We start from the raw sequence: 26,988 nt of genomic DNA, 5'->3' as shown, positions 1-26,988 counted from the left end.
AAGTAACTGATGGCTTGCGCGTGAATCAAATCACCAAAAATCCAGATCACGGCAGCCCAAATAGTTGGTAAAATGTATTACCGAATTTTTCTCCTCAATCATTTCTTGCTGATTGAATATTTTAAACTACAACACCCAGAAGCCCTCGCGCTCCCCCCACTTCCTCCTGCGCGGTCTCAGCTTTGATTCGCAAAGGTTTCTGGGAAGGGTGGACCGATACCCAAGGAAGGACTACGAATCCCAGCAAGCAGTTCGTGGCGTGAGGGCGCAGGAGGGGGAACTCAGAGCCGTTTGGCCCCGCGGAGCCAGGTACCTTCTTTGGCGGGACGTCGAGGGCGAGTGTCCTAACCCCCACGGGAGGGCTTGGGCTCTTCCATCTAAGTCCGCGAGCCCCGCGGCGGGCCACACTATTAAACGGAATGCGGAGTGGATAGGGGAGCGAGGCCTGGGTGCCCGGTCCCAGGCTTGTCCCCCATCCTGTCTCCTCTGTCAGCCCCAAGTCCTGGGCTAGAGTTGGAGCCTGTGGCACAAATCGGGTCCCGGGGACTGAATCCCTCTGCCCAGCCTCAGGGGAAGTGGCGATTCTGCCCATGCTTCATGTTACCCTCATCCCTGGGTTTCGCAGCTGACAATCCTGGCTTGGAAGGCAGGAGACCTAGATCCACTCATTCTTTCTTGGGAATAGAAATAGCAAGGATTTTGGAGGACTAGGGCCATCCAGCACATGTTTTCTAAGGGCCTCTGGGCCTTGCGCTGGGGACCCAGCGGTGAACAAGTCCCTGCCTTCATGGAGCGCCCATTCTACTGTGTATGGGTAGATGGGAAGGTGCAGTAATGACAAGTAATGCTTTGAAGAGCTGAAGAAAGGTTGATTGGGGAGCGGGTGGTGGTGGTAATATTTTAGACAAGGTGGGCCCCAGGGCGACACTTAACCCTAGACCTGAGTGAATAGTAGCCGTTCAAACAGGAAAATGTTGGTACAAAGGCCTTGAGGCTGCTCTATTCTGGGGTGTTTGAGGAGGAAAAAAGTAGAGTGGACTATGAAGTAGGCTCAGGTCAGCTCATATCTGGCCTTGTAACCCGTGGTAAAGAGTCTTATTTTTTCTAATTGCACTAGGAAGCCAATGAAGGGTTTTAAGCTGGGGTGTGACATGATCTAATTTACATTTTAATGTCATCATTTCTGGCTGCTCTGGAGAACAGACTGAAGAGGGGAAGTTGCTGTGGTGGGTCAATTGAGGCAGGGTGGTAATTTAGATTAGGGTGTGGGTTAGAGTAGTGATCAGATTTGGGATGTATTTTTGGAGGTGGGACAAACAGAACAAACTGACAGATGCATGTAGGGCGTACAGGAAAGTGGACTCAAGAATGGCATCAAAGTTTTTACCTCAACAACTTAAAGTCAACAGGGTGATCTTAAGTTCTGTTTGGCCACATTAAGTTTGAGCTGCCCCTTAGGCATCAAATGGAGAGGTCCAGAGGCTAATTGGGATTTGGATCTGGAGTTCAGAGGAGAGGCCTGAGCCAGAGCTAAAAGTCATTGGCGTTCATGTGGCATTGAAAACCAGGGACTGGATTCGAGACCTGGATCTGCCTCTGACTTGTAATAGCAACAGTAATGCCTCGTTTGGGGACTGGGAGGAAAAACGTGAAATGCTCTATATCCACGATTCAGTTATTTTCTATTTGCAAAGCGTCCTGGTAGCCCTTTCGGGCAGGAAGTTGTGAAGCTTCTGGGAAAGAATACTTATATCTTTTTTTTTTTTTTTCTTTTTGCGGTATGCGGACCTCTCACTGTTGTGGCCTCTCCCGTTGCGGAGCACAGGCTCCGGATGCGCAGGCCCAGCGGCCATGGCTCACGGGCCCAGCCGCTCCGCGGCATATGGGATTCTCCCAGACCGGGGCACGAACCCGTATCCCCTGCATCGGCAGGCGGACTCTCAACCACTGCGCCACCAGGGAGGCCCAAGAATACTTATATCTTGCTGACAACTTCCCAGATGAGAAGTTCAGAGGAGGGAGGAATTATTTTAAGTGAGATGGGTTGGGAAGACCACAGGGAGTTAAGGTGGAGCTTGTTTTATTTTTTTGCCTTTTTAGTTCATTCTCATTTTGGAGCAACAATTTTTTAAAAAATCTAATTTTCTTTAGGCCATCGATTTCAACTTAGAAATTATTATTCTATACATAAATCTAGAAAAATAAGAAAAATGACCTTAACTTTCCCTTTGATTAATGTTTGAACTCAACTTGAACAAACTAAATTCCTTTAAACATTCAGCCCTATCTTCAGCTCAGTTACATTCCCTTACACATTTAATTCCACTTATACATTTAATATATTTGATTTTCTTTTTAAGTACTTCAGATATATAACCTAACAAGCTTAATTTCCCCAGAATACTTAAACAGTTACTAGAAAATCTAATAAAATTAACCTTATAAATGTAATAAATTTTAATACTTTTCAATACTTTTAACAAACTTAGTCAAATTCTGTTTTGTCAACTTGTTATCAGTTGGGGGATTCAAAAAATACAGGCTCCATCTCTGACAAGAAATTAGGATATGGCGGGCACCCTTAGTAGCTTTTATAGCACCCCAGTGATTTTAATGTGCAGCCAGTGTTTCCAACCATTGCTAACCCCTCAACTTAGAATCACAAGTCTCATATCAATTACTGACAGATACTTTATCAATTACCTAACTACATATTTTAACTTTTATATTTTATTTTATTTTTTTTTTTTTTTGCGGTATGCGGGCCTCTCACTGTTGTGGCCTCCCCCGTTGCGGAGCACAGGCTCCGGATGCGCAGGCTCCGGACGCGCAGGCTCAGCGGCCATGGCTCACGGGCCCAGCCGCTCCGCGGCATATGGGATCCTCCCAGACCGGGGCACGAACCCGTATCCCCTGCATCGGCAGGCGGACTCTCAACCACTTGCGCCACCAGGGAGGCCCCAAACTTTTATATTTTAAATTGGAATCACAGTGCTTTTCTGTTATATACTCAACATGTCAAATTCTTTTCAATGTGATACTTTTAAGCACCAGGTAGACACTGATTATTAATAAACTTAGGACAGGAACATTAGTACAATAATTGATTTAGTTTACTACCTCTGTTTTCAATTTTAAGCTTTCCTGGAGTGTGACAGGATGCTTAGCCAGTAAGAAGACACTTTTATCCTCTCTAACAAATTGTGCTTAGCATTCTCATCAAGTCGGGGTTACCATTTCAGCTTACTGAGGTGGTTCATAGTCCGACCAGTTTCTGACTGGGACACAGATTTGTGGGCTGTGTCTACCCAGAGTGACTGCCTTCAGCAAAGGCTGCCTTTGGGATGCAGGGGATGAAGAGGTCAATGAACAGTGGAAGCTCAGTTCTCCAGGCTTTCATTTCTTGGGGGTACCTACTGGGGGTGGCTAGAGTCCCTGGTTAAAATGCAAATTTCTGAGCCCCTCTCCAGATCTGCTGAGCCAGAATTCCTGAGGATCTGATTCAGGAGACTTCATTTTTAATAAGCTCTTCACCAGGAGCAATGGAAAATTTTGAGGAGTTGTTTTGAGAGGGTTGATCTGATGCTGCCAAAGAGTGGGCTGAACTAAGGAGGCTGGTCCAGATGTGAAGCGGTGAGACCTGACTTGGGCAGTGGTAACAGAGAGTCACATGGTATTTGGAGCCCAGACTTGGCGGTGGAGTGAGAAGGGAAAGGCAGAGGTATTTATATGAGTCAGGGTATATGGTTCAAAAGCCTCTTTCAGACTATTTTTGCCTTTCCTATTTGGAAACTCTGGCCTCTTGAGACCTCTGCCTATCTGGTGAGAAACTGTCTCCATCCTGAAGCTCCTGGAGCCCAGATTTGGGTTCAGCTGACCTTCACTGGGCCAGGTCCACTTGGAATCAGGGCTTATCCTATCAACCATCAGCCTGGACTGAGGGAAATGTTTACGCTAGATCCCTTTCAACACCACCCCTGGCTGGTTCATCCCAGGTGAACCGGGTCACTGGAACCCTCCATGGCAGCCTCCTAAGGAAGAAGGAATAGGGTTTATCCCTGCCTGACAAATTTCCCACTTTTTTGAAGGGAATTTTTTGGGAAAATTTTAAAACTATACACACCAAAAGTAGAAACTTAGAAAAACAGAAAAACACAAAATGAAAAAAAAAATCCCGCACATCGTAATTTTATTCTCTAGACATAACTACAGTAAATATTTTGTGTCTTCTCCAGTCTTTGTATGTGTGTCTGTTTGTATATGTGTGTGTTGAGGTGGGAAGTTCCTTCTCGTTAAAAAAGTGGTATCATGTTATACATACTGTTGTGACAATGAGTCATTTTTCATTTACAATATGGGATGAACATTTTGTCCCTGTAGGGAATTGTTCCCTTTGATTCTTCTTTAACTGAAGTATAGTTGATGTATTACTTTGACTTGATTTTTAATGGCACCATTGAATAGGTTGGCTCACACCCTACTCTTGCTCCTTGCCAGTTGTGGGCTCCCTCTACCCAAAGTTATTTTTAGGGTAAAATGAGGATGGTAGGCTTTGTGCATCATCATTGAACCCCTTCCCCCACTCTACACAGGACCCTGAGTGGTCTGCCTGGCATGTGGTGAGCAATGGATAACCATCAGCTCTTTTTACTCTTGGACATTTGGAGTTTGGTTTCAGGACAAGCTACATTGCAGTGCTCACCTTGGTACCTAGATCTTCGAGATGATCTCTGATCATTTCCTTGGAGGAAGTCCCTGTTGGATGCAGGCGCCCCTCCTTGGGACCCCCGGCACAGAGCTTGTTACCTATGACTGTTACTGGGGGTACATCTGTCGGCCACCCATCCCCAGCACATACTCAGCTCACATTCTCGTGAGAGCATGGACTCTGTGTCATGAAGCGTGAACCCCAGTCTGGCAGAGAGGAAGTGCTCAGTGTGTTTGGCTGGTGAATGAATGACTGAAAAGGGAACCATGGAACTTTAGGGTTGTGCATATGCGAGTGGGAGGGGGGCCCTCCTTTGACTTGACTCAGGAGAGTTTTGGGTTGTGGGGCACTTTGTACCTGTGGCCATCACAAATTGTAAAGTGATTTAGTTTCTCCCTTCATGTATTTCACTGTATTAGTTAGCTGTTGCTGCATAACAAATTACCCTAGAATTTAGTGACTTACCACAACAAACATTATCTGATATGGTTTCCGATGGTCGGGAATTTGGGAGTGGCATAGCTGGGTGGTTCTGGCTCAGAGTCTCCCACAAGGTTGCAGTCAAGCTGTCATCCAGGGCTGCCCTCCTCTGAAGGCTGGACTGGGGCTGGACAGTCTGCTTCCAAGCTCACTCACTTGGCTGTTAACAGGAGGTCTCAGTTCCTTGCCATGTGGGCCTCCCTACTGGGCTGCTCACAGTATGGTAGCTGGCTTCCCCACAGAACAAGTGATCAGAGAAAGGGAGACCCCAGGATGGAAGCCACGTTGTCTTATAACCTGATCTTGGGGGTGACATACCATCCTTCTGCTCTCTTCTCTTAGTCACAGAGACCAACCCTGATACGCTTTGGAACGGGAGACACAAAGTGCAGACACCAGGAGGTGGGGTCATTGGGTGCCACAGAGGCTGGCTGCCACGTCCACAGATGTGCATTGAGCAGCACTGGCTTGCCAGACACTCTGCCAAACACCTAGCATGCATGACTCAATCCTCACAGTACTCTTGTGAAAAGTATTATTACCCCCGACTTCCAGATGAGGCTCAGGGGTAGGTAGTTTGATGAGAGTATCACAGCCCGCGAGTGGCAGGGCTGGGATTCAGGCCTGGGTGTGTGGCTATACAGTAAGGACTGTCTTGTGGGTCCTGTGTGACTTCAGGCAAACTCCCTCCTTCTCTGTTCCTCAGTCTGTCATCTCCCCCCTTAGACCAGCATTTCTCCAAGTATGGTCTGTGGACTCTGCATCAGGGCCTCCTTAGACCCTACCACTGTCCCAGACCTGCTGAGTTAAGAAATCGCTGTGGGTGGAGTCCCCACTGCCTTATATTGCTGAGAGTGGATAATATACTTTACTTCAAGAAGTGAACACGTGAACGAGGTCAGGATGAGAAAGCTGCGTGGTTGCTACAAAACCCTGGGGCATCTGAGGGAGACCCTTAACATATCAGGGCTCCTACCAGGGGAGACATCTGGATCTTCCTGGCACTTCTGTTGGAGCTGGGTCCTGAGCAGGCAGTCTGCAGGCCACCTGCATGGGCCAGGTCCGATGCCGCCGACTCCAGACGGCGGGCGTATGTGGCGCTGGGACATTGCCATGTTCCTAGTGGGCGTGCAGTAAAGCCATCCTCTGGCTGAGGCTTGCTGTTCACCTGGGGTCTGGTGGTGCCATAACTAGAAGAAATGACAGGTAAGCTCGAGGGCGGCATGTGGTGAGCACAAGTCCTGTATAATTACAGCATGCATCCCAGCCCCTGGCCATGGCTGAGCTGTTGGCTTATTTTAGCCTTGTGCCAAAGCCAGCTCTGTACCTGAAACACACGTGATGAAAGCAACCAAGAATATCAGTGAAGCACAGATGTCTGCCTTGAGCCAGCCTCACGGTGGAGCAGTGGGGTGGGGAGAGAATGGGTCCCGGGTCAGCCAGGCCTCAGTGTGAATGCTGGCTCCGGTGTGCCTTGGCACGCCTGGTGAGGGCTCCACAGGAGGTGCACGGGGCCCCTCAGCACCACTGGCCCATCCGCAGCACTCAGGTTGATGAGAAATCTTCCTTATCAGTGTCTCTCCCAGTCGAGGCTTTGAGCAAAGTAGGAGTGAGTGTTTCTGAACCTGTTTCCTCATCTGTGAGATGGATGCCTTGATATCTACTCCGAGGGTCTGTGAGGATTAAATAAAAGAATGCCTAGCACACAGTGTCAAATCTGATTCTCCTTTCTTCCTTCTTCCACCCCACAGCATCTCAACTCATTGGTCATCTTTTCCTTGAGCCTGGAGGCCTGCAGTCAGGTGCTGTGGGCTCGCCGGGAGTGGTCTAAGTCGGTAGTGGGGGCCCTGCTGGAGACAGAAGCCCTGCAGGGAGGGCGGGGGTGGCAGAGACCTGCTTTCAGGGGCCTTACATGTCTCTCTTCTCGTCCCCGTCCTTGTCCCCACATTCAGGCTTGTGGAGAAGAGGGTCGGTGAGCAAAGGGCGGGGGGCCTTGGGCTCCACGGGTGGCTCCCTCGCTTATTCCACCAGCAGTTCTGTGTTTGATCCTCTGTTCCGGGTGGTGCAGTTGGACAGACAGACAGAACTCTCTGCCCTCGTGGAGCCTGTATTCTATTGGAGAGGCAGCTCTTGTGACAGTAAATCAGTGTGTGAGACGAGCTATGGAAAACAGAGCAGGTGGTGAGGGGGCAGATGTGTGTGCTGCTGTGACTTTGGCTACAATTTTAAATCAAGTGGTCAGGACGTGCTGGGGGTAGGAGGGGAGTGAGCCTCCCAGGGGATGATGGCAACAGCAGTAACGGCCTCCATTCTCTGTGGTGGTAAATTCACAGCAGCGGCGGGGTCCCTGTTGTGTAGCTAAGGTCAGACTCCGGGAGATGAAATAACTTTCTAGTGGTGGAGCTAGAATTTGAACCCAGGCCTGTGTGACCTCAGAGGGTGGTCCCACTAGCCTTGCCCTCTGCCCCGTGCCCATGAGGAGCCACCCTGTCACCTGGCGAAGCTTCAGGGAGCCAGCAGATGCTGTTGCCACCGTGGACCTGGTCTCTGGGAGTGGGTGGATGGCACTGCCTGTGTTCCTGGTGAGGGAGTGGGGCGGGATGGTCCTGTGTTCCGGACAGGACCTCGCTCACACACTGCAGAGCGCGCCAGCCTCAGAGGACGAGGATGAATCACGGCAGAGAGGGCCAGCTTAGTCAGCACCCCATGCTGGTGTCTGGGTGCCGTAGAGACGTCCGGCTGTCCCCATTCCCCTTTCCCTGACCTCCCACTCAGGGCTGCCAAGTGCGGTGGTGCAGGCTGTGCCTTGTGCAAGGACGCCTGGCTGCGAGGTGAGGCAGAGTGAAATACACTCTGCTTGCCAAGTTGTGTGTCTGTCCCGGCGCTGTATCTGTCCAGAGGATTCTGCAGCCGCATCTTTTGCTAATGTGTGCCAGGGCACTGGAGCGGGAGGGAGTTGGGTCAGGAGCTCTAGAACTTCACACCTGGGTGATGCCTGGGTGAGGTCACCTTGCTGGAGGCCAGCTCCTAACCAGGGACAGGGCCTCTGCCTCCATGGGGTCAGGCCTGTGAAGGAGGCAGGAAGTGTTGGCCCCTCTAAAGCCACTCTGCTCCCTTGACGCCGTTCCCGGGCACTGGGGGCTCTGCAGAGCTGCTGTGCAGGCAGAGGTCTTAGCCTGCCAAAGGGGCTGAGGTTCAGTCCCACCCCTGCCTTGTGCTGTGTGCTTTGGACAACTCAGTTCCCCTTTCCCGGCCTCCCTTGCCTCATCTGTAATATGGAGCAGCTGACCACAGAGGTCACTTGGGCACTGATATCCTGTTCCTTGTTCTGAGTCTCAGTTTTCTGAAATACAGGCTTTTGGAGGCTAATAATAATGATGGTGATGACGGCCAACGTTTCTGGAGGGCCTCCTGTGGGCCAGGCTCTGTGCTAAGTGACACACGGGTGTGTGTGTGTGCCCTTAGAGATCACCTGGTCTAGCTGCCTGCCTCCCACTTCACATGTGGGGAAACCAAGGCCTAGAGAGGGCAAGTGACAGAGCCACATCCTCACCTGGCAGGGCTGGGACTAGACACAAGTCCATTGACCCGTCCCGGACGGCTGAGCCCTTCCCTGTGCCAGATGAGGGGTGGCCAGGGTGGGCAGAGGGAGGCACAGGTGGGCAGTGCGGCCACGATGGCCCTCAGCTGAGGCTGGTGTGCCCCCCATGGTTTGTGCATGTGAGAGAGAGGGGAAAACACGAATACACACGCTCACACAGACACACACAGCCCAGCCCCGAGGGGCTCATCATTTGAATCAGTGTTGCTGGGCAGGTTGGGAGAGGGGCATGTGATCTTCATTTCCTGGTGGTTTGGTGGGAGACCTGCTTTGCCCTTCCTGGATGTGTGGTCTGGGGCACCTCACAGCACCTCTCTGGGCCTCAGTTTCCTCAATCATAAATGAGGTTGTAATACATACCTCTTGGGGTTTAAAGGGGCCACGTGGTCCTGGGGGTGTAGTGAGCAAAGGAAAGCTGTCATCAGTATGACTTGTTGCGAGGCGACTTTCAGAAGTGATGAGGAGTGTGGGGGCTCTAGAGCCATCGTGCCTGTGTTCTAAGCCCAGCTCGGCTGCTTTCTAGCAGCATGATCTTGGCTGAGTCACTTCACTTCTTGGAGCCTCAGTGCCCTCATCTGAAACCTCACAGGTTGTCCTGAGGATTAAGAGATGATGCATTATAAAGCTTTTAGCCCAGTGCTGGCACATAATAGGTACTTAGTGCATCAAATATAACATAACATTTATTGTACACTTGCTCAATGCCAGACATTATTAGTGTCATTTGTACTGCTGTTACTCTTTTATTAATAATTCATTTGGATTCAAACTTCTGTGTGCTGCTCCCTAAGCAATCAGCCAGCCCGTTGGACCCACCGCCCCCTATTCCTACAGTGAAAGTAGAGGCCTGGAGAGGTCCAAGTCACACAGCTGGCTTCCCAGTGCCCTGTGTGGTTTTGCCCAGCTAAGTCTGCCGCAGAGCCACTGTTCCTTATCAGTCTCCTGGAGGAACACCCCTCCCACTGCCCCTCCCCTCCCCTCCCCTCCCCTCCCCTCCCCTCCCCTTTATGCTCCAGAGCCAGCGGCTCCTCTGAGCTTCAGCCTTCATGAATGGCTTAGTTAAGCACTCGGCGGTTAAACGTTCATCTCTTACAATCTCAGTCCAATTCCTATAAGTTTATTGGCAAGACGGGGTGTATTAGAGCTGCCAAATTTAATATATCACGTCCGCATGTCTGGGATGCGGTTTCTCAGCAGTAATGGGAGAAGAGAGGTTTTATACGTTTTCATTTTGAATGACTGTTCCTGATCCCATTACAGCCCTTGACTTAATGGCCACTGTCTCTGCCGCAGGAGCGGCTTTCTCCATCCCTCGCCTGGCTGCCTGGACTGTCCAGGGGCTTGTTTGTCTCTGTGTCTCTCCCCATTCTCTTCTTCCCAACATGTATTCCCCCATCTCTCTGCCCTGTGGGTCAGGTCTCAGCTTTAACTTTATTTGCCAGATTCTGAGAGTCTGGGGCCTTTGCCACTGGCCTGGGCTGCTACCTCGTGACCTTGGGGAAGTCACTTTTCTTCCTCCTCTTGGCCTCAGGAACCTGCTTTGGGAAATGAGGGGTCAGACTATAGGACCTGAAAGGTGAGAGGCTATTCTGGGCTCAGCCTTTGCAGATCCCACCTGGTGGCCCTGAGTGGACCCATTTGTCCTCTGGTCTTGTGACACCAAACGGGGACCCAAGGGCTGGCCTTGAGTCATGGCTACAGATCTCCTGGGTCAGGAGTGGCAGCTGTGGTCACCAGGACTGAGGGGTCTTAAGTGTCTGAAGACCCTGAAACGTTCTCATTTCCCTCTGTGATTGCCGCCTAAGTGTTTAGCTGATCTCCTTGGGAAGCTGTGTGCATTTCTGCCTGAGCCCTCTGGCTTCTCTAAGCCTTAAGCTGGCTGTGGAAGAGAGGACACCAGCAGCGGGATTTTAGGGCACCTGGGTTTGCCTTCTGCTTACCAGCTGTGTGACCTTGGGCAAATCGCTTCCTCTCTGTGAACCCCAGTTGTCCCATAAGGACAATGGGAATTAACTCATTATTGAATAACAAATATTGGGTTGCCTACTCTGTACCGTGCACCACTTTGGGGGCTGGGGCTTTGTAAATTTTATGTAGAAAAATAAAGTGTGAGTGTCCTAAAAACAACAACAACAACAAAAAAAAAAACACAAAAATATCCCAGCCCACATGGATTTATATTCCTTTTGAAGGAAAGAAAAATATAATAAACATAACAAGTAACTTATTACTTCAAAGGTGATAAAAGTGAAGCAGGGAATGGGGAAAGCTAAGTGGAGGGTTCTGCAATTTTTTTTTAAAATTAATTAATTTATTATTATTATTATTTTGCGGTACGCGGGCCTCTCACTGTTGTGCCCTCTCCTGTTGCGGAGCACAGGCTCCGGACGCGCAGGCTCAGCGGCCATGGCTCACGGGCCTAGCCACTCCACGGCATGTGGGATCTTCCCAGACCGGGGCACGAACCTGCGTCCCCTGCATCGGCAGGCGGACTCTCAACCACTGCACCACCAGGGAAGCCCCAGGGTTCTGCAATTTTAAATAAAGTGGTCATGGGAGATTACTGAGAAGGTAGTATTTGAGCAAAGATTGAAGGAGTCAAGTGAGCAAGCAGGGCAGGTGTGCGGGGGGAGCATCCCGGCAGAGGGAACAGCAGGTGCAAACAGCGGGAGGTAGGCGTGTGCCTGGCGTGTGCCTGGCGCATGTGAGGAGCAGAGAGGGGGGCTGTGCGGCCAGCATGGAGGAACAGGAGAGGGGACGTCAGAGGTGGTGGTGGGGGGGCTGTCCAGAGTGGGTGAGGCGGTGTTTTGCCAGCCTGGCTGCAGACAAGAATTCCCTGGGGCGCATTAAAACATGCTGATGCCCAGGCCTCACCCACTGTGTTTCTGCTTTAACCGACCTGGGGTGGAAGCTGGGCGTCAGAACTGTTAAAAGACCCCTCTGGAATGAGGCCTCTCAGGCCATAAGCATCTGCCCGGGTAGCCCCTCATGGGCTGTTGTGGAGTTCCTACGAGCTGGTGTGGGTAAGTAAGTAGAGCCTTCCTGACGTGGCACAGGCCTGGCCCCCGGGCGTGCTCAAGCAGGGTGGTGGCGTTTCCTCTGCTCTCTGACCCAGCGCCCTGTGACTTCCCAGGCAGCGGCAGCACCCGGCGGGGGTGACCATGGGGAAGCGTTACTTCTGCGACTACTGCGACCGCTCCTTCCAGGACAACCTCCATAACCGCAAGAAGCACCTGAACGGGCTGCAGCACCTCAAGGCCAAGAAGCTCTGGTACGACATGTTCCGAGGTGGGTGCTGCCGGCCTGGCGGCCGGGCTGACGGAGCCCTGTTCTCCAGTCTTTCTTATCATCAGACAGGGAAACGCTGCGGGCCAGCAACAGTGCTGGTCTGGGCTCTTTGAGGAGCAAAAGAGAGGAGGCCTGGGTTGCTGGCCCCTGGGGCAGACGGGCCCTCAGAGGGGCAGGTGGAAGGCAAGCTCCTTTCCCGCAATCCTGACTGAGGGCTCCGTTCTCTGACGCCTTGCCAGGCTCTGGGGACACTGTGGCCAAGAAGGCCTCTCTAAGGAGCTAAAGTCTGGGCCCACGGCTGAAAAGTAAGGAAAAGCCAGTGCTCCATCCTGGGCAGAGGGCAAAGCGCCAGCTGCTCTCAGAGCCGAAGAGAGGATGAGAAGGAGCATGGTAGGGGCCGAGGCTGGCCACAGGGCCAGGGCCAGATCGTGCAGGCCTGCAGAGGCCATGGTAAGGGGGATGGGCAGAGGGCAGCCTTTGAAGGGCTGTGGGCAATAGCCACCATGACTGGAGCTACATTTGATGGCAATGGCCGACTGCTGCCTGAGCAGGGGGCGCAGTAAATGGCTGTCGAATGACTGAGCTGCTTCTGGGAAAGGCTTATGAAACAAAGGAATTAAGGCCATAAGCACCTGGCACAGGGCCTGGCACCCAGGAGCACTCGCTGGAGGGGAGCTGCTGCTGCTCTGCTGTCTTTAGACACACACTGAGCAGTAGTGAGAGAGGCGCCAGGAGCTGGACAAATGGAGGGGGACTGTGGCAGTGGGGTGGGGTGACCAGGAGCTCCTGGAATGAGCCGGGGCAGGGCCGGGGCTCCATGAGCTGGGGAGCAGGATTCCAGGACAGGACCCAGAGGCTGGAAGGAAGGAGCTGAGTCCCAGCAGCTCGGAAGGGGAGACAGAGAGTTCCCTGGTCTGTGACTCAGATTCAGGTCACTCACATTTTATTGAGTGCCTGCTGTATGCCAGGTGCCTTCCATGGTCTGTCATTTGCTTTTCTCAGTAACTCTGTAAGGCAGCAGATCTAAACCCTTTGAGTTAGGATCACCTAGAGACCTTAAAATAAAAAACACTGATCCCCTGACCCCCATCCCCAGAGGCAGGTTTGGGCTGGGGTCTAGGCTTGGGTGAGGGAGGGTGGCCAAGCCACTCAGCAGACCAGGCGCGGCTATGGTTGCAAGGGGCTGGGAGTGGGGGCAGAGGGGAATTCAGGGGCAGAGGGGTCTCCCAGGTGCCTCAGAGGCCTCTGAACCTGGTGTCAGGCAGAGGCTCCCTGTACCCCAAATCTAGTAGGGGCTGTGATCTGGTGTGGTGCTAGGCCTCAAGGTTATCCTGGTATTTGTTCCTAGTCCCAGACTTTCAGCCAAGAACCCTGGGCCCGTGGGTACAGGGTTGATTGGAAGAGGGCTATAGAAAAGATGAAACAGTGGGTGCCACAAACCCCTTCTCAGGGTTCCCAGCATTCGCTCACATCCCCAGCCACATCCAGTCCTTAAAACAGCACTTCAAGGGAAGCTGGGCAGGCCAGGGAGCCCCACTTACAGGTGGTGACTTAGAAATCCAGAGCTGTGGATCACCTCACCCTGGTCCCCAAACTGACATATGAGCTCTTTCCCCTTCCTTGTGAGGCTTCCCCAGGGCTCCAGCTCATGTGCACAGCCGCACAGCACAGTCTCTGCAAGGGCACAGGGTACCCCGCCTCAGCTAGGACCCGAGACCTGCTCTGCTCCCGGCTTCGTGGCCTTGGACAAGTCCCTTAACCCTCAGAGGGATGATGATCCATCTGCCTTGGTCAGGACAGGCATGGGCCCTGGAGCTGGGCTGCCTGATGTCAGTCCCAACGTGTCACTCACTAGCACTGTAGCCCTAATTTTTGCCATGTGTAAAACAGCTGTAATAGCCATACCCCCCCTCCCAGGGATGTGACGGGGCTCAGTAATCTGATGACTGTATGGCACGTAAGGACTTACTAAGTAAGAACGATGCTTATGGGTTCACAAAAGGATTGGCCTTGGACCCTTTATCTCATGGCTCATTCATTCAGCCAACACTTGGTGGGCGCTTAGCGTGTCCTTGGCTCCCAGAGAGGCTCTGAAGACTTAAAGGTAAATAAAACAGGGCCCCTCTCCTGTGTAACCTCACACCCCATTACAACAGTGTGTTCTGGGTGGAACCCCTGTCCCGCCCAGGCCTCCAAGCCCTGCTGGCCTGTCCCTCCAAGCTCCAGCCACACTGACCACCACAAGTACTGTCCCCTCTGCAGGCATGCCTTTCCTGCTGTCCTCCCCACCCCAGACAGTCCTCCGGGACGCCCTCTCCAACCCCTGGGCCAGGTCAGGTCATTTGGCTGCATGCTGGCTGTTTACCCCGTTTATATCCACATGGATTAGTGTGACTATTGGAGTGGAAGGAAGGACCAGGTCTGACTTGTTCTCCACTAAATCCTCATCCTGGCGCAGCGACTGGCACACAGGACGTGCTCAGTAAATGTTTGTTAGATGAATATCTCAATGAACGAGCAAACAAACCCAGGGCAGCCGGGCAGCTGTTAATTTGGGGAGCTGAAGCGAGAAGGACCAATGGGGTCAGATCCTGAAGAGCCTTGAACGCCAGGCGGAGGAGCAGGGCCTGTGGCTGGGGGTTCTCAATCCTGGGTGCACTTCAGAATCACTAAGGAGCTTTTAACAATTCTCATGCCCTCCCCTTAGATGAATTACAACAGAACCTGAGAAAGATGGGCTTGGGCTGTGTATACTTTAAAAGCTGCCAAGTGATTCGCCATGTGGCTGGAGTTGAGAACAACCAGCCAGATGCTGGGCAGCCTGGAACTCTTCTCCCATACTGAGTCACCCCACCAGGGCCTCTTGTCTAAGACTCAGACTCAGCCCCATTTCCAGTTTAGCTGTCCTACCCCAGTGGGGCCCTGGGCAATGTCCACATGCCCTCCACCAGCCCTCCTCCCCAGGGAAAGCCTCTGGCACCAGCTGGGTGGGCTGAGTCTGACAAGTCCAGTGCTGACCCTCTCCCCACGCTGCTGGCCCCACCCACGCTCCTGCAGGCCGCCCCGGGAGTGAGTCCTCTGATAGCTAACTCTCGACCCCAGCAGCCCAGCCCTGAGGAAGTGAGGAGCCCCCCTCAGAGTCAGCTACTCACCAGCCACCAGGAAATCAGCAACTGCACAGGAAAGGGTGGGGGCTTGAGACGCACAGGCTAGGGTTCAAACCTGGCACTGCCACTTCCTATGTGTGTGCCCCCTTTCCCTATGTGAACCTCAGTTTTTCTGTCTGCAAAATGGGAATGTTCATGTAAATGGTGGGTTTATGAGGAGGAAATGGAGTAAGAACTGCTCCCGTTTGTTGAGCATCCACTTCAGAGGCTCTCAGCCCTGGCTGCACGTTAGCATCACCCAGGGACCGTGGTGCTGAAGCCGTTCCCAGGCCCACTTTCCCACAATTCTAACATGGGACCTCCTCTGCCCAGTGCTCTCTCCATCTGTTATCTTATTAAATGTTGACAGAAGCCCTACCAGGTGAGAATTTCCCTCCCATTTTACGTATGGGGAAACTGAGACTTGGAGAGAGTTCACCTACCAGTCAGGGCTCGTTAATGGAGAGCCCACCTAACCCCTCACTCCACTTGGACGTGGTCTAGAGAGTATTCAATTGGAAATGCTTGGTACCTGCCCCAGCTGGGAAGTCTGACTTGAGGGCTAAGTAGGAATTTAGTGGTGAGGTCTCCATCTTGGAGTAACCAGCAGAGATGTGTTTGATTTCCGAATAAATTTAGAAAAGAAACAAGAAAGTGTAACAGAAAATCTAAACAAAGAAGAACAGAGGGCCCAGGGGGCTCTTAGAGTGAAGGTCAGAAGCACCAGGGGAATTATTTTGACTCGGTGACTTTGGAATCCAGTGAAAAGGAATGGCTAACACCATGAAATGAAGCATAGAAGTCAGAAGTCAGGTGGGATAAGGCTTCCAACAGCCATTAGACTTCTGAGGTGGAAGTCATGGTGACATTTGGAGGATGTGGTCCTGTGTACCTGGACTCAGTAGCCCATGGTCTTTCCTTTACCCCAGCGGCCTCTAGAAAAGGCAGCAGATGGACAGGTAAAGTGCACAGCCAAGACCTGGCCTCTCCTTCCTCCAGGGTGACATGAGGGCCTCTGAGTCAGGGCACCTTCCTCACTCGTCTCACTCACAGATTTTGACTGATTGATTCCTTGCCCACCAAGGAGCATACAAGATTTAAACTGTACCTATATGATGAAGATAAAAGTAGGAAAAATCGGAGGAAACCGGGGTTAAGGTTCATGTCCAGAAAGATTGCCAGGAAGTCCTGTTGAGGCCGGTGGCTAGTGTGAGAGGGGAACAGAGGGAGATGGGGTACAGCCTTGGCCATGGAGCGATGCCTGGGCCCTGGGATTTACTGGTGGGCTTTTTAGGTTTTTATTTTGAAATAATTAGAGAGTCTCAGGAAGTTGCAAAGACAATACAGAGAAGTCTTCTTCTGGTACCAGGACTTAAAAAAACAAAAAAACAAAAAAAAACCCTCCCAATATGATCTACTGTGCAAAGTTGAGAGTCTCTGACCTCAAACCTGGTCCTGGCCTTTGGCTGGGTCTAGGTGGGGTGGGTGGGGCTGAGGTCACCTGAAGCTCGGATCCCTCTGCCCAGCATCCCTACCTGTGGTCATCCCCCCTTACACTCCTCCGTGGATGAGGACCTCTTTCCTTCCCTGATCTCGGTGGTAGGAAGTGCCTGTGTGCAGCTCAAGTCTGAACCCGGATCCTCTCTCCTTGCAGATGCAGCTGCCATCTTGCTGGATGAGCAGAACAAGCGGCCCTGCAGGAAGTTTCTACTGACAGGTAAAGTGTTCTACTCTGTTCAGGTCCCTCTAGGGACCAGCATGCCCTGTCTGGTCTGCTTGGACTTCTGCACAGCCTCCCCCCACCCTCCCGCCTGAGCCCGCTTTGTGGCCTTGGTGCATCAGCTGGCTTGACACAGTCAACAGGGGCCTTCCCAGGGATTGTGCTTTATGACATCAAGGGCTTGGTCCTCAGCTCTTCAGACCTAGAATGTGATTTTTATCAGCTTACCCAGAACAAGCAAGGGCGGGGAGACTACAAGTAAATCCAGGAGATACTAATGGGTGTAATAGACTGACTGATTAAGTTAGCCTGGGAGCCTGACCTCCACTGTGCCCTCCCTCCCAGCAGGCAGGGCTGGAGACAGGAACAGGCCTGACAATGCTGAGAAGCTTCAGGGTTAGAACAAAGGACGCTGGGTGTTGATTTTACTGCTTAGTACGTAGCTAATAAAGATGCATATAGTTTAGAGACAAAAACCTCAGTAAGTGAAGGAGCCAAAGGCAGATGAAAATAAGGGTAGGAAAAATAAGACAAGGCCAGGAGAATGCTTAGTCTCCTCCATGCTTGCCTTGAGGTCCTGTATACTCTAAGAGTTTGGCCTTGAGTTTCCTAGCAGCCAAGGCAAAGAGGAAAACCGTGATGATTAACATGGTGTAAAAGGGAGCTTAGCGCCAGGGAGAGGTACTGCCGTTGGCCTAGGAGAGCGGGGTGAATGGCCATGCTCCCCTCAGGAGACCATGCTGCCCCTAGAATGGGCACCAGGCCTGCGAATCAGGGGCTGCCATTCCCCGTGGGCTGCACCTTGATGTGAACACACTGCTGGTAGGCAAGGCTGTCTTAGGACACCTCTAGTCTCCTATTATTATTTTTTATTATTTATTTATTTTGGGCTGCTTTGGGTCTTTGTTGCTGTGCGCGAGCTTTCTCTGGTTGCAGCGAGCAGGGGCTACTCTTTCATTGTTGTGCGCAGGCTTCTCACTACGGTGGCTTCTCTTGTTGCGGAGCACGGGCTGTAGGCACGTGGGCTTCAGTAGTTGTGGCACACGGGCTCAGTAGTTGTGGCTCACGGGCTCTAGAGCGCAGGCTCAGTAGTTGTGGCACACGGGATTAGTTGCTCTGCGGCATGTGGGATCTTCCCGGACCAGGGCTTGAACCCACGTCCCCTGCGTTGGCAGGCGGATTCTTAACCACTGCACCACCAGAGAAGCCCTATTTTTTTTTGTAATTTTTATTGGAGTGTAGTTGATTTACAGTGTTGTGTTACTCCAGGTGTACAGCAAAGAGAATCAGTTACACATATACATATATCCACTCTTTTCTTTTTTATTTAATTTAATTAATTAATTTATTTATTTTGCGGTATGCAGGCCTCTCACTGTTGTGGCCTCTCCCGTTGCGGAGCACAGGCTCCGGATGCCCAGGCTCAGTGGCCATGGCTCGGAGGCCCAGCCGCTCCGCGGCATGTGGGATCTTCCCGGACCAGGGCACAAACCTGTGTCCCCTGCATCGGCAGGTGGACTCTCAACCACTGCGCCACCAGGGAAGCCCTCTTTTTTTTTTTTTTTAAGATTCTTTTCCCATATAGGCCATTACAGAGTATTGAGTAGAGTTCCCTGTGCTATACAGCAGGTTCTTATTAGTTATCTATTTTATCTATAGTAGTGTGGATATGTCAGTCCCAATCTCCCAATTTATCCCTTCTCCCCCTAGTCTCCTATTATTTTGAGAAACATTTTGGTCTCCCCAGTTGAGATTTGGAAAGCCAACCTGGACTTTGGTACCTCCTTGACAAAGCTGCCATTAAAGCCTTTCTGGGGCACAGTCCAGCTACTTGTGACCCCCCCCCGCCATGGGCAGGGGGCACCAAGGGGGGGCATGAGGAAGCAGAACCCTCTCAGGGACCCACTCATAGTTAGTCGGGGCTGTGGGCCAGGACAAGGGGAGGTAACAGGAGACAAGCCTGCAGAGGCTTATGGAACCCAATCATGAAAGGCTTCAGTGGACTTTGGTCCCCGGCCAGGAAAGGGCTGTGAGCAGGGCCTAGTGGACCAGACAAGCCGTGCCGGCTGCTTTTATGACTGGGCCAGAGAGAGTCCAGCTTCTTCCTCAGGGCTGGAGTTGCTACTCCTTAGTCCCTAACACCCTGCCCCTAAAACTCTGGTGGCCCCTCATCAGGCTGCCCTTCAGCTCAATGGTAGGAGTCCATCCCAGGCAGCAAGTGACTCTCTCCTCCCGTTGCAGGCCAGTGTGACTTTGGCTCCAACTGCAGATTTTCCCACATGTCAGAGCGAGACCTGCAGGAGCTGAGTATGCAGGTGGAGGGTGCGTTTCACTGGGACCCTGGGCTGGGCAGGGGTGGGTGCTGGGGGGATGTAGGGGAATTCTGCCCTGTGTCTCCCCACTTCCCCCTCTTTTGTGGCTGCCATGTGGGGTAGGCTGAGGGCTATCCAGGGCATCAGGAACTGCTTTCAAACCACCCCAGGCATGAGTGGGGAAGGAGCCAGGGAGCCCCCATCCATGTGCCCAGCTGGGTTTAAAGTGACACGCATGGCTTCCTGTCCAGGAGTCCCAAGGGTGTGCCTCAGCCCCACCTGGGCCCTGCTAGCCTGGCATTCATTCATGTACACCCACCCGCCCTTCCTCAATCAGGCAATGTGTTTGGAGCCCCTATTTGGCCCCTGGCAGATCCCTCACTGCGCTCTGGGGACAAGGGGATAAAGAGAGCACCTTCCCTGCCCTCAGGATGCTCAGGCCTGGGGACTACAGGGAAGGGCAAGTTCAGCTTCCCTCTGGAAACTGGCATGACTGCCTTTGGGAAATTCACTTCCTACTGCTCCAATTAGAGATAAGGAAATTCCCACTTAGATGGTCTTTATCGATCTTCGCATACAGCCCCTCATTGAATGGATGGAGAAACTGAGCCTCACGTGAGCCCCCGTCCAGTGCGGTTCCTCTGTCCACATGGCCTCGGGCAGCCAGCAAGCGTCTGAGGTGGCCTGGCCTTCGCCCTTATCCACCAATAGGCCTCACTCCCCTCTGACCAGTCAGACCCTGTGGGCAGTGCCCTGCCCTGGGGATCTGATGACAGTGTAGCTGCAGCCCTGCCACAAACACAGGTTTCTAGGAGCTTTCCCAGGGTGGAAGTGAGGCCTTATGGGCCAGGCCAGTGAGTCCTGGTGGCAGCTGTATCTCCAGCTCTTCCAGCCATGATCTCTCAGAGCCATTGGCCCGTGGCGGGAGAGCGCAGGCTTTGCCTGTTCTGCAGCCCACGCTGCCTCCCTGACCCCAGGTTTGGACCCCTCCTGAGGACCAGGCTCTCAGCTGTCCTGTGTCCAACTCCACAAAGCTTGGGAGGCAGCCAGTGTTTTGTCTTCACTTCATGGGGAAGCAGAGTGAGGCCCAGAGGGGCTACCTGGGGAGGTGGCTGCAGGATGGGGACAGGCCAGAGGACCTGCTCCTGGCCTCCCAGCCTGTGCCCGCCCCCCCGCCTCTGGAAGGTTCCAGCTGCTTTGTGAGAGTGTGGGGTTCAGATGGGGGTGAGTATGCCCCTCAGTTGCCTGTCTCTCTATCCCCACAGAGGAGAGGTGGGCCAGGGAGTGGCCACTAGACGTCACCGAGCTCCCTGAGGTCCACGTGGAGGACTGGCTGGAGAAGAGAGCCCAGCGGCTGAGCTCGGCCCCAAGCAGCAGGTACAGGCCCCGTGGGTCCCCTTCTCCCATGCCCTCCAGGAGCAAGACACCAGCCAGCTTGCCCTTGTCTCCACAAACTGCCCAGGGACCAGACACGGGCGCCCCCAAAGGACTCCTCAGGTGGGGGCCACATCGGGAGCTCTTAGGTCCCCAGGCCCTGGCCAGAGGCTGAAGGGCACTTGCCTGAAGGTTCCTGTGCCTAGGCCTCATCCCCCTGCCTTGGTGGAGTCTGCAGTGGCTGAAGGGGGCAGGTGGCCAAGCCAGCTTGACTCCACATCACCAATTCCATTGCCAGAGGGAGAGGCCTGACTGTGGTTACTGAGGCCCCAGAAAGCCAGTCACCACACTGTCCCCTCTGGGCCCTGCCAGATAGGCATGGTTGCTCTGACCCTGCAGAAGGGGAAGTGAGGCTCATGGGATGATGTGACTTGTCCAAGGGCACACAGCTCGGAGCAGGCACAGCTGGGTTGCACAGGCATGTGATAGGCTTTGTCATTGTCCCACTGCCTCCTCGAGGAGGGGGCTGGGGTGGGGCTGGCCCAGCTACTGCCTGGGCCCAGCACTCAGGATGCTCAGAAGTGGACAGGGGGGCTTCCCTGGTGGTGCAGTGGTTGAGAGTCCGCCTGCCGATGCAGGGGACACGGGTTCGTGCCCCAGTCCGGGAGGATCCCACATGCCGCGGAGTGGCTGGGCCTGTAAGCCATGGCCGCTGAGCCTGCGCGTCCGGAGCCTGTGCTCCGCAACGGGAGAGGCCACAACAGTGAGAGGCCTGCGTACTGCAAAAAAAAAAAAAAAAAAAAAAAAAAAGAAGTGGACAGGGTACCCTTTACCCCTTGTATGGGGAGCACCCTGGGTCAGGAGCCCACAGGTGTGTGCTGCATGCCGTCCTAGGTTCTCCTCTTCAAGGTCACAGCCAAGACCAAAGCCAGGGCTCCTGGGGTCTTCTACCAGGTATTGAAAGAGAGAGAAGGGAGGAAAAGGGCTAAAGGATGTGCCTGTGAGCTGCCTGACTTGGTAAAGTCACCCCGTGCCGGGCTGCCTCCTTTCCCGTACTGCACTGGGACGCGGTGGCCTCATGGGACAGCAGCCTGGCTGGGACAGTCTGTGGGGTGAGGCCTTCCCTTAAGGCTCCGCCAGGAGATGAGGGCCAAGCTTCTTGCCTTCTCCGTGCCTCAGTGAGGAGAGTTTGTTAAACTATTTTAAAATTAACTTTGTTTTTAAATCTGTGCCCAGTTTGTCCCCCGACCTTGAAAATATATAGTACAGTCATGACTCCTGTGTTGGAGTGTGACGTCCCTTCCGTCTGGTCATGTCAGAAGTGGTTGTGATCTTGGTAGTGTGGGCGCCTCCCTCGGGACTGGTCCAGGGACCCATGTCCTGCACCCCAGGCTCAGGGCTGAGGCCACTCAGAGAACTCTGGGGGCTTCCCCGCTCCCCCGCTCCCTGGACCCAGCTGCCTCCCCGCTCCGCCACTGTGGTTCCTCTGCTGGGAGTGAGCCCCAGAGGCCTGGGCACCCCCTGGGCTTGTGCCGAGGGCTCAGGGAGACCCTGTGGCTGGGCTGAGGGGGCGTGGGGGTGGGTAGAGATGGGTGCCCTGAAGTCCCTTCCTAGGGACAGATGTGTCCCTGTGCTAAGGCAGTGTGCCTGTGACCATGAGACTCAGAGGACTAGGGGACAAGATGGAGAAACTGAGGCTGAATGACGGGCCCAGAGTCACAGGAAGAGTGGTGACCACGTGATAATCAGGTGTGTTGGTGCCGTGGTGTGCCCGGCACTCAGCCCCAGCCTTTAGGGGGATTGGTGCCCCCGGTTTGTAGCTGAGGAATCTCTTCCCCTCCAGGAGGTTGTGACTGCCTTGGTCACACACCTGCTACCCTTGGCAGTACTCAGCTGTCACTTGAGAGAGAGCTTAGGTCCCTGCCCTGGCTTTGGACCCTGGGCCACTTCTGTTACCAGGTCTAGGGCTGGCCAAGGGCCAGTGCAGTGGTTGGCCACTGCAGCCGGAAGTCTGCAGTGGTAGTGGCAGTGGCAGTAGCCGGCTGCTGGGATGGCAGTGACTGTTTCTAGAATAGAGCTTGCCGCTGGGGACCACCCTAGGCTGAGCCCTATCCCCCGGGCTCCTCTCCTGCTGACCACCCAACCTGGCCCCTTCCAGGGGACCTGCTTTTCCACTTGTTCTCTGTGCCTTTGCACCTGTCCACCTGCCTCCTGGGGGCTTGGAGCCAAAATGAATGACCCTCTGGGCAGAGCAGGCCAGTCCAGCCTTGAGAAAAGGGGGTTGTTAGGAGGGAGGTGACCATTTATCATTGCTTTTGCCATCACAGCCTTGGTCTTCCTCAGCCCTCTCCCCTCAGGTTGGTCTCATGAAAAATGATACCCACACCCTGCGGCCCACAGGCTTTGGGCTCTGCCCTTACGTCCCTGGCCCCCACTCCACAGGGTCGGGGAGGTGGATTAGAGCCAGGAGGCTGCCTCTCTCTGTCCCGAGTCTCCTACCATCAAGGCAGCCCTGTGGCAACAGTGCCCTCTCTGCCCTTCACCCACCTTGGCTCTCCTAGATGTCACGGCAGCCCCTCCTGGTCTCCTACCTGCCTCTGCTCCTCCAGTCCATCCTCCACACAACAGCCCCAACCAGCTTCTAGAACACTCCCTGGCCCCGGCCCTGCTGAAACCCTCCTGGGCTTCCTCCCCGTCGGGTGGACCCGGACTCCGCAGCCCAGTTTGCAGGGCCCCGGAGAACTTCCCTGCCACCTCCAGGGCCCTTGAGGGTCACCTTCTCACCTCTCCCATCTGGCCTCTTTGTCAATCTCGCCGGATGCTTGGCAGCTGGTTAGGTGTGGTGGGCGTTGCTGATTTCGGGGCACCTTGTGCACACTGTTTCCTCTGCCTGGAACTGCCCCACCACCACCACGCCTGCCTGGCAAATTCAGACTCATCCTTCAGGCTTTAGCTGAGACATCTCCCCTTTCTCCCCTTCCACCCCTGGGCCTCCCCGTCACGGCCCTAAGCTCACACTGTCATCAGCCTGGCGCAGACCCAGGACATGTTGGCTGCATGAGAGAGCATTCGGGGGAGCAGGGTCCCGGCCTGGAGGACTATTCCTGAGTATTAGTGCCGTTGGCGCCTCGTGGGGACGGGTCTGGTGGCCCCTCTTCCTCTCTGGGTGTCTGTGTCCTCCCCCCAGGACACAGGGCAGAGACGGCTGCCTGGCCCACCTGGGGCCACCCAGACCCGAGGGCTCTGACCTTACAGGCTGATCGGAGCCCTCAAGGTGAGCTGGGCTAACCGTCCTTGTAAAGGGGAGATGGAGGCTCAATGGGGCCCCAGCCTGGTGCACTGTCCCACCCCCGTGCCCCAGCAGACTGACCCTGAGGCACCTGCTGGGAGCAGACAGTAGGGAGAGGGAGGGGCCAGCCTCAGGTGAGCAGGCTGATCCCTGCGAGGCCAGTGCTCGCCCCTGCTTTCCACTGTTGGCTCTTCAGATTGTGACTTTATCCGTCTTAATCTTCCCCTTTGCACCCCTCTCAGGGCTGGTGCTACTGTTCTGGCCCAGGTGCCTCCCTAAGACTCTCTCCTTCTAATTAGGACCATAGCTGGGGACAGGTGAAAGAGAGCTGCCCTGTCCCTGTGACGGGGCAGACAGGCCAAGAGAGAAGCCACGAGCACAGTCCTGCACACCTGTGTCCCTGTCTGCTCCGTGCAGGCTGGAGGGGTGTGCTCCAAGGCCTTGCGGCCCGCATGTCTGAAGCCCAGGGAACGCACCCTTCTCCTGGCGGGAGGCCTCAGCTGCCCGGGAGTCTGCCCCGTGTCCTAGAGGAAGAGCCTGAGGCTCACAAGAAGGGGCTCCCCGATGGATCACACCCTCTCTGAGGAGAACTGAGATCACCCCAGCCCCACAGGGAGCCGGGGCTTGGCTGGCAGCCGGGGCTCTCCCTTCCAGCAACTGCGGAGCCTCCCTCCATTCCCACCCTTCTCTGCGCCTGGTGGAGTTTATAAAATCTCCCCTGCACCATAAATCATGCTGGGAGCCGCTTTCTGTGCTTTCCAGTGGGCAGCAGGCAGCCGAGCAGGGATTCCCCTGTCCTCGCGCCACGGGAGGCCCCAGAGGCTGCACCGGGGCTGTCTGAAGCCCTTGCTCTGGGTCCGACAGCAGGTCAGGCCCGGGAGGGGTGGCTGGTCGAGCCTTCAAACCTCTCAGTGGGCCTGGGACGCTCCCGTCCTGCAGAGGCCTGGCCACTGGGCCCCTGAGCCTGCCAGGGCCTCACCTTCACTGAAAGTGGGGCCTGGGGGTGAGCTGGGCTGGGGGCAGAAGCATGAAGGGCCAACATCTGGGGCCCACGTGTAGGTGGCATTCCGGCCTCTCATCCCCGATTCTAGACTGTGTCGCTTGGGCCCGTGACTGATTCCATGCACCTCAGTTGCCTCATCTGTAAAATGGGGCTCAGTAAGGATTCTTGAGGTTCCTCTCAGCCGTGCTGTCTGGCCCAGAGTAGTATCCAAGCAGTAATAGCACTCAGCATGGCTGTTTGTCATCAGCACTCACTCACTGGGTGGCTCCCTGTGCCAGGCCCGGCTCTGGGCACTGCGGGAGCAGATGGACGCCACCCCATCCCCTGGTCTCTCCCCCTTGGAGAGCTCCAGTCCTACAGGGGCGACGTGAGCTCCCAAGTGAGTTCAAGGTAGCCTGAGGGGCAGAGCAGCCCTGGAGTGGCAGTCTGAGTGGGGGTCGAGTCCAGAAGGATCGGAATGTGGAGCAGTTGGTGGGGAGGCTGCCTTTGTGCCTCAGCGGCTCCCTTAGGAAACGCCACCCCGGGCTGAGCACACAGGGTGGGTGCTTCAGATAGGCCCCGGGCCTTAGGAGGTGGCTCCGGGGGGCGGTGGACCTTAAGGGGAAGGGGAGTAAGTAGCATGAGAAATGAGGCTTTTAAAAAATTTTTAGACAATGTTTTTTTCTCATTTCAAAGGCTTGCGTGCTTGAAAAACTTTCTTGAAAAGTATAAAGAAGTAAAAAAAAATCACCCATAATTGCACCACTCAGATAGAACCACTGTTAACATTTTGCTGTGTCTTCCAGGTTTTTTTTATGCATTTATATATGCTATATATCTTTAAACAAAAATAGTATCATGCTATATACATTATTTTATAAGCTGCTTTTTCTCCCTACTCACACAGTAGTACATCATGACACCTTTCCTCGTCAGTGCATATAAGTTTGCCTTAATTCTCACGCAGGCTGCATAGCATTCTCTGCTGTGGACGTGCATATATATTTAATCAGTCCCCCACAGGTGGACACTTAGGTTATTTCCATTTCTTATAGCTCAGTCTCTGCCCACAGCCCCCCTCTTTCCTTGGGCTCAATCCTAGAGGTGAGGTGGCGGGCTCAAAGGGTCAAAGGCGTGTTTCTGAGACTCTGCCTTCCATAAAGGTGATACAGGCAGCTGCCCCTGCCCACAGCTGGGGTGGTGGGGAGGGTGAGCTGGAGGGGGGTGCCCCCGCCTGGGCCTGGGCTGTGCTCCACACTAATTCTCTGTTCTTCTCTTTCCCTCTAGGGCTGAACCCATCAGAGCCGCCGTCTTCCAGTACCCGGTGGGCTGGCCACCAGTCCAGGAGCTTCCTCCATCACTGCGGGCACCCCCGCCTGGGGGCTGGCCCCTGCAGTCCAGCGTCCAGTGGGGCTGAGTCCCTTATTCCTGCCTAGTCAGCCCTCCAGTCAGCCACAATCAAGATAAGGGCTTGTACGGGGGACACCCAGGCCCCCTCCTGCTGCACCCCATGGAGCATCTGAAACTAAAGACTGGGCCTGGCCTGGCCTCTCTGAGGACTAAGCGTCCTCCCCAACCAGGTGCAGCCCTGGTCCTGGCTCTGAGCCAGGCAACTCCACCACCCACACCCCAACGGGACATCTTGAGAAGACTTCCTTCCAGATGTTTATAAAGAAAGTCTGTCACCACCATTGCGCGGCTGCTCTTGCCCCTTGCCTGGCGCCCTCAGCTCCGTGCTCTGGCCCTGGGTCAGATGATGGGCAGGGGTGGAGTGAGGTGAGGTCCTCTCCAGGGTGACCGGTGCTTGTTGCCCTTCTCCCTTGGGGGCCGGCAGAGGCTCAGCACAGCCGGGCAGGGGGCAGCCAGCATGGCTGTGACTCGCCCAGGTGAGCAGTAGCCCCAGATCTGGGGAGGGGAGCTGAGGACTCAGTCTGCCGTCCTGGCCCCCACATCAGCCTGTGCTGAGCTGGTGCCCGACCATGAGATGGCACAGCTCGGGCAGGGATGGGAGCTGGGTCTCCGGCCTGGATGGTGTGGAGAAGCGGGCGACCCAGGAGGACGGGCCCTGAGCTTGGGAGAGTGGCCTGG

At 54.3% G+C, this 26,988-nt stretch overlaps 1 protein-coding gene across 1 annotated transcript; it reads left to right on the top strand.

Annotated features, from left to right (window-relative positions):
- The first annotated feature begins 230 nt into the window (after window positions 1-230).
- ZMAT5 (zinc finger matrin-type 5) lies at window positions 231-26,591 on the top strand. The gene is made up of 6 exons (XM_060119217.1): window positions 231-309; window positions 11,923-12,077; window positions 16,878-16,940; window positions 19,185-19,265; window positions 20,521-20,632; window positions 26,188-26,591. Exons 2-6 carry the CDS (start codon window positions 11,951-11,953, stop codon window positions 26,315-26,317), a joined length of 513 nt encoding a protein of 170 aa, XP_059975200.1. The 5' UTR covers window positions 231-309; window positions 11,923-11,950; the 3' UTR covers window positions 26,318-26,591.
- Window positions 26,592-26,988: the final 397 nt, after the last annotated feature.

The sequence above is a fragment of the Mesoplodon densirostris genome, chromosome 15 (genome assembly GCF_025265405.1).
Source record: "Mesoplodon densirostris isolate mMesDen1 chromosome 15, mMesDen1 primary haplotype, whole genome shotgun sequence".
Lineage (NCBI taxonomy): Eukaryota > Metazoa > Chordata > Mammalia > Artiodactyla > Ziphiidae > Mesoplodon > Mesoplodon densirostris.
Note: the sequence above shows the minus strand (reverse complement) of the source record. Positions and strands in the feature narration are given on the sequence as shown.